The 7988-nt window shown below is 32.3% G+C and overlaps 1 protein-coding gene across 1 annotated transcript in view; it reads right to left on the reverse strand.

The window, feature by feature from the left end:
• LOC115438344 (RNA-binding protein with multiple splicing-like) overlaps positions 1 to 7988 on the reverse strand; it is a 136309-nt gene that overhangs the window by 36022 nt on the left and 92299 nt on the right. The window contains exon 5 of the mRNA XM_030161921.1: positions 7764 to 7891. Coding sequence (XP_030017781.1) covers positions 7764 to 7891 — 128 coding nt within the window. The remainder of the gene's footprint in view (positions 1 to 7763; positions 7892 to 7988) is intronic.

A 7988-nucleotide genomic window follows, 5' to 3' on the forward strand; every position in this document is an offset into this window, starting at 1 on the left:
TCCTTAATAGTGTTTTTACATCTTCTCTGCATTTCTGTTTTTAGGACAACATGCTACATCTCAAGAGAAATCCTTAAAATACATTAAATTCATGAATGCATGTACAATTTTCAGCTCAAACAACATTTCCATTTCCATCCAGTTCTGCTTTTAGATCGACTTTTCATCTCAGTCTGAAGAAACAAACATTTAATCTCCGCTTTTACACCGATCTGATCAGTGAGGTTGTGTAAAAAGATTCCACAAAGAGCCACATTAACACACTTTAACCCTTTACCAAGCAAGTGACTATTTTTGGTCTTTTCCGCATGCATTACAAGACAGTGACAGTGTAAGTAATGATGTTACTTTCACCTTACATGTGTTTTTCTTGTATTTTTATATATACTAACTGTATTTATTTATTTATTGCCACATACAAGCAAGGAACCAAATATAGTAACTTCAATGACCTTGTATTTTTCCTTTATACAATGTATTTTTCTTGTTTTTTTTTTTTTTGTATTTTTTTTAATATATACACTTCTTAGATTATTATTATTATTATTATTATTATTATTATTATTATTATTATTGTTTGGGTTTTTTTGGACCACTTATGGGCAAGGAACCAAAAATGGTAACTTCATTAACCTTGATTTTCTACATAACAATAAAAATGTTTTGAAAAATTTCACAACAGTTATTAAGTCTTGTTATGTCCTCCATTAAGCAACAAATTTGTGTCAGAAAACTGGAAATTACATAAATTAATGTTTCATTAATATAATTATTATTGTTATGTTGAAATACAATGTGATACCCTAAAATACATGTTCCTAGCAACTTACATGTGTTTTTCTTGCATTTTTTATATTTACTTCTTTTTTTTTCTTTTATGGGCAAGGAACCAAATATGGCAACTTCACTGACCTTGTATCCTTGTATTTTTCTTGTATAAAATGCATTTTTCTTGTTTTTTTTTTGTTTTTTTTAATATATACTTCTTGGATTGTTTTTTTTTTCTTTTTGCCACCTATGGGTAATGAACCAAATATGGTAATTTCATTAACCTTGATTTTCCACATAACAATAAAAATGTTTGAAAAATTTCACAAAAGTAATAAAGTTGTATGTCCCCCAATAGACTAAAATTTGTGGCAGAAAACTGGGAATTACATCAATCAACATTTCATTAATATAATTCTTATTATTGTTATGTTAAAATACAACTTGAAGTTCTAAAATACATGTTCCGAGCACCATACATGAGTTTTTCTTGTATTTTTTATATACACATCTTGGATTTATTTATTTATTTTGCCACTTATGGGGAAGAAACCAAATATAGTAACTTCATTAACCTTGATTTACTACATAACAATGAAAAATTTAGAAAAATTTCACAAAAGTAAAAAAGTCGTATGTCCTCCTATAAGCAACAAATTTGAGGCAGAAAACTGGAAACTGACAGAAATTAATGTTTCATTAATATAATTATTATTATTGTTATGTTGAAATACAATGTGATACCCTAAAATACATGAAACAGACATAAATAAACGTTTCATTAATATAATTATTACCTCCGCCAAGGAGGTTATGTTTTTGCCAGGGTTTGTTTGTTTGTCTGTTTGTTTGTTTGTCTGTCTGTTAGTGTCCAACATAACTCAAAAAGTTATGGACAGATTTGGATGAAATTTTCAGGGTTTGTTGGAAATGGGATAAGGAAGAAATGATTAAATTTTGGTGGTGATCGGGGGTGGGGGGGCCCACGGGGGGGGCCACTGATCAGCCTTGGCGGAGGTCTGCGCTCTCCGAGTGCTTCTAGTTATGTTGAATTTTTTATTTTTATTTTTTTACTTCTTGGATTTTTATTTATTTATTTATTTAGCCATTTATGGTTAAGGAACCAAATATGGTCACTTCATTAAACTTGTATTTTCTTAAAAATATATAATTCTTGGATTAGTATTTTTTTTGGCCACTTATGGGTAAGTTTTTTTTTGTTTTTTTGCCACTTATGGGGAAGAAACCAAATATAGTAACTTCATTAACCTTGATTTTCTATGTAACAATAAAAAATTTAGAAAAATTTCACAAAAGTAAAAAAGTTGTATGTCCTCCAATAAGCAACAAATTTGAGGCCGAAAACTGGAAACTGACATAAATTAATGTTTCATTAATATAATTATTATCATTATGTTGAAAAAATGTTTTTTTTAATATTTACTTCTTGGATTTTTTTTATTTTTATTTTTTTGCCATTTATGGTTAAGGAGCCAAATATGATCACTTCATTAAACTTGTATTTTTCTTGTATAAAATGTATTTTTCTTGTATTTTTAAAAATATATAATTCTTGATTATTATTTTTTTTGGCCACTTATGGGTCAGGGACCAATATGTTAACTTCATTAACCTTTATTTTGTACTTAATACATTTTTGTTTTAATTTCACAAAAATTATAAAGTCTTGTTATGTCCTCCAATAAAACACCAAGGTTTAGAATTTAGAGTATTTCTATGGGTGCCCTATAATGAGTTAATCTTTGTTGCACAACTACACAACCTTATGCTTTCTATTAATAGTCACATGTCCTGCACTTATCATTGTTTTGTATTTAAATGAAATTCACATGATGCCATATGATGTTTTTCCTCAAATCTCCTGCATTTCTAATATTAAACCACATTAATGACGTTATCATATTCCAAATAGAGACAATGGCAGTCGCTGATCAGCTGATTTAGGCTGTAAATGCATTAGATTTGATGATTAAATGCACCCTGTGAGATATATCTCCATCTGCTTCTTCAGCATCTGCACCCAAACTTTGAGAAATATTAGCATCACGTCCAAACCCCCGACTGAAATCACAAAACTCTGACCGGCGTGTGCACAAATATGCCGCACACGCAGAAATATGCCAGCCAGGCAGATTCAGCCGGAGCTCATTTCAGATTCTGACATCATCTGAACTGTTTCTGTCTTCGCTAGAGGCCTTTTGTGCTTAAAAACCTGAATATCTGCATTAGATATGTGGGATTATACTTCACATAGAGCAGATAAAAAAGAAAAGATAAAAGAGCCAGACTTCCTTTTGAGTCAAAAATATACTTGAGCTTTAAATAAATAAGTGTAGATCAATGTGAACTTGAAAACAGCAAATCAGCAAACAAAAAAAATTCTGAAAGCAGTCGTTCTTAACACGGAGATCTTATTAAAACCAAGAACCGAACAGGCTTCGGAAAGAGCAGATCAATACTGAACTCTTAAGTGACCTCGCAGTGGAGCCTGTGCAGATTAGAAGAACCTCCATAAACTGGATCATGGTTGGTGGAAAAAAAGGGGATTTAATTAATGAAGCAGCTGATGGATAAATACTGATACTGATGCAAACCAAGCACATTTAGTTTCTCCTTTTAGACACCATTTCATTTATTCCTGTGAAATCTATTATTCCAACCTAAATGAATGACTGAAATGTTGCTGTTTTGTTTGTTAGTTGCTCCATAAATAGGGGTTTGTAAGAAAATATCGGTTCTGCAATATATTGTGATATTTCATTTTATGATACTGTATCAATATTTTTAGGTATTATTGAAATGGAGATATGGCAGAGGTTCATGCTTTTTTTTTGTGTTTGTGTTTCTTTTATTTCTATATTCACATGGCAGCTAAAATTTGCTTAGAGGTCTTATTTATGTCTTTGTACGTAAGAAATCAACATAAGTGAATCCCCAAAGGATTCTATGCATTTCTTACAACTTTTTTTTTTTTTTGACAAAAAAAACTCATTTGACTCCCTAAGTAAATTTTAAGTAAATAGATTAAATTAAGTAATTTTTTAAGTAAATTTAGCCGTCCTGGGAATCTATTATTCCAACTTAAATGAATGACTGAAATGTTGCTGTTTTGTTTGTCAGTTGCTCATAAATGGGGTGTAAGAAAATATTGGTTCTGCAATATATCGTGATATTTCATTTTATGATACTGTATCAATATTTTTAGGTATTTATTCAAATGGAGATATGATGGAGGTTCATGCTTTTTTTGTGTGTGTGTGTTTCTTTTATTTCTATATTCACATGGCAGCTAAAATTTGCTTAGAGGTCTTATTTATAAAATGTCTTTGTATGTTACCAGAAAATATCAGGTCTGCTGAGAGTCTGAGTTCTTTTAAGTCCAGGTTAAAGATTCACCTGTTCACTGCTGCCTTTGACTAAAAGGCTTTTGACTTTTTAAATTTTATATTCTCTTTGAAACTCTGCACTGCAACTTTACTTTAATATGGTGTGTTTTTTATTTTTATTTTATTTTATTTTATTTATTTTTTTGTATTTATGTGTTGTTTTCTTACTTGCTGTTTTTAATCACCTTTTATGTTTCTTTTATAATGTTTTAAATGTGTTTCTTTTTGTTTCTTTTATTTCAATGTCCTGTGTGAAGCACCTTGAATTGCCTTGTTGCTGAAATGTGCTATACAAATAAACTTGCCTTGCCTTGCCTATGTAAGAAATCAATATAAGTGAATCCCCAAAGGATTCTATGCATTTCTTTACAACTTTTTTTTGACAAAAAAACCTCATTTGACTCCCTAAGTAAATTTAAGGTAAATAAATTAAATTAAGTAATTTTTTTAAGTAAATTTAGCCATCCTGGGAAATCTATTATTCCAACTTAAATGAATGACTGAAATGTTGCTGTTTTGTTTGTTAGTTGCTCATAAATAGGGGTGTAAGAAAATATTGGTTCCGCAATATATTGTGATATTTCATTTCATTTTTAGGTATATATTCAAATGGAGATATGGCGGAGGTTCATGTTTTTTGTGTGTGTCTCTTTTTTTATATTCACATGGCAGCTAAAATTTGCTTAGAGATCTCATTTATGTCTTTGTACATAAGAAATCAATATAAGTGAATCCCCAAAGGATTCTATGCATTTCTTACAACTTTTTTTTTTTTTTGACAAAAATGGCCACTCATTTGACCCCCTAAGTAAAATTTTAGCCGTCCTGTGAGATCTATTATTCTAACTTAACCTGTTTAACCCTGACCATATTTTCAGGGGAAAACGCCTAAAAAGACATACCCAAAGTAAATGAAGAGTTACTTCACAATAATAAGGTTCATATGGATGTTCTTGGTGTCTGTGGACATTTACAGACCTCACAGAATCTAGTCCCATTGTCTAAAATATTGTATCTATTACTCTGCCTGAGTAAACTGTAACAAACTAAAAGAGAAATTAGAATTTTTTAGCCTCGCCTGTTTTTTTTTTCGGCTGGATTGACCATGATACGCATAAATGAATTGTTTGTGTCGGAGATTTTTAATAGCATATATGTCACCCTGCAAAGATTAAAAATCATGTTTGAATATTAAAGTTTGCACTAAAATACACTTTTGATGTACTTTTATTAACATTAGGGTCTAAACTTTGAGCAAAAGTTGAAAAAAACATTCATTGTCCTGATTTATTATATTTTTATAGTAGATGAATATTAATATAATTTTTTGGCCCGCGAGCGGGCTGATAGGGCTAAAGGGGTTAAATTAAATGAATGACTGAAATATTGCTGTTTTGTTTGTCAGTTGCTCATAAATAGGGGTGTAAGAAAATATCAGTTCCGCAATATATCATGATATTTCATTTCATAATACTGTATCGATATTAAAAAGTACTGTATCAATATTTTTAGGCATTCATTCAAATGGAGATATGGCGGAAATTCATGTTTCTGTTTTTCTTTTTTGTGTTTCTTTTATTTCTATATTCACACGGGTATTTTGCTTTGTTGTTTGTATACTAAAAAAGTAGTATTGTAATATTATCAAAAAAAATGCATGTAGTTTTTTTTTTAGTGATTTAAACACTGTTTTGTTAAATAATGGGTATTTCAATCATCCTAAAAGCACTTTGTAATGTTATGATGTTGGACGATTCAAGGACTGTGCACTACGCATTCTTTTCACAACTAATAGAATATGAACATTTGAGCAGGATCTTAAACTGCAATATCTGTTGAACATAATTTTGTTTATTTATTTATTATTATTATTATTGAAAAGAAAATGTCGTTTTTACAGAAAAAAACTTTTGTGATATAGTTTTAAATTCTGTTTCTGTCCTGTCCATATTTCTGGCATAACTAAATTTTTCCAAGAAATATTCTCTTAGAAGAAGAAACAAAACTAACAAAAATACTACCTTGTTAACAGTATCGTGATATATCGTATCGTGGTCCTAATATTGTGAATTGTGTCGTATCGCCAGATTCTTGCCAAAACACTCCCCTACTTATAAATGTGTTCCTTATGTCTCTAAATGTGGTTTACAGATGCAATATAGTGACATTTAATATATTAGCAAAAAAGAATTCCTGGTCATTGGTGAACATCCATTAGCATTTTAAAAATAATAGGCCGATAATATTTTTTTTCATCCATGTTTGTTGACGATAGAATGTTTTATGTACAAGCAGAAGTTGGTTAAAGTAAACTAAAAAAGATGAAAAAAAAAAAAGATATTTTTTGGTTTAGTTTGATGCTCTTTTCTCCCTTAACTAAAATCTGGGGCACCGTAAAGGGGGGGTAAACATGACAAATTCATGGGGCCAAGCATTTTTGGGGGGCCCATTGAGCAGTGGAGGGTGTCCAGTGGATACAGGTTAGAAGATGTGAAAATTTCGTGTAAGATCCGCTGTGTAATAGAGGAATAGAAGCTGGGAGTCGGACGTTGAAAGCATCTTAAGTTTCACTTTCGCTTTACGGCAGTGTTAGTTACGTTAGTTATAGACTGCACCCCCACGTATATAACTGCTACCCCTACCCCACGTACATACACCCCCCCCCCCGACAAATCGATAAGATATTGAATTTCATACAGGGCCCACAATTGCTAGACTAAAATGCATGACATTGTCATTGATGTGTACGCTTGTCATGACAAGCGTACACATCACTGGTATTTATAGTCCATTGACACTGAAATACATGAAATATGTGTTTAACTTTTATATTGTATTTGTAATCCATTCAGTTCAATGTAAAACAGTCAGTAATGTTACTAAATATTACTAAAATGCACTCTCCTTATTTGATTTCAATGACTTTTTCAGTAGGAATGAAGGCTTTTTGCAAACGAAGTCCATATGTTTTTGACAACGTTGTGGTACTGACTATAAAAGTTAGGTTTTTTTGTTACGGTTGCAAGCGGAATTCTTCAGGAGAAGGTGGAGTAAATGGACTGATTTTTTTTTTAAGGACAGTTAATGTGGGACCTGTCATATAATGAGGATTACTGCTCAGATTTGTTTTGTATGGCTCAGATGATGTTGCATGCCGATGCCAATTGTTAATTTTGTTTTTGAACGGTTCCAAGTATTTATTGCCGATTGTTATTTGTTTTGTTTCTGTTCTGTCTATGTTATGTGAAAAAAAAGATAAAACGACTAATAAAAATAAGTGTTAAAAAAAAAAAGTTAGTTTTTGGTCTCCATGATTGCTGATATTTAGAAGATATGAAAAAACCCTGTGCTCATGTATTAGCCTGACTGTAAGAACAATAGGAAAACAGTCATAAGATTCAACAAAAGCCACTGAATTCCAGTTGGAGGTTTGTCTTGACCCTGTTTTGGTTGTAAATGTTCAGATGGCGGCGGTGGGTGGGTGGGTGTGGTCTCAGGTGTGTCTGTGGGATGGAGGACAGGGTGATTTGAGGGGTGACGGTGACGGCGGAAGGGAGAACAGAAAGGGGCGGGGTTTCTGCAGGTTACCTGAGCGTGGAGCGAGGAGGGGTAGGTGAAAGCGGGTGGGAGGGCCGGCGACAGCTCCGCCGGGTACAGCGGGTATGAGGCCCACACGTCTGGGCTGCTGGGATATAGAGCAGGCACTGTGAGCTCATCTGTGGAAAGAAGAAGAGGACCAGTGGAGTGAGGAGAGTGGCCCGTGGATGGATGGGTGGGGGAGTGGGAAGGTACAGAGACAGGTGGAGTGGAGCG

The sequence above is a fragment of the Sphaeramia orbicularis genome, chromosome 18 (assembly GCF_902148855.1).
Source record: "Sphaeramia orbicularis chromosome 18, fSphaOr1.1, whole genome shotgun sequence".
NCBI lineage: Eukaryota > Metazoa > Chordata > Actinopteri > Kurtiformes > Apogonidae > Sphaeramia > Sphaeramia orbicularis.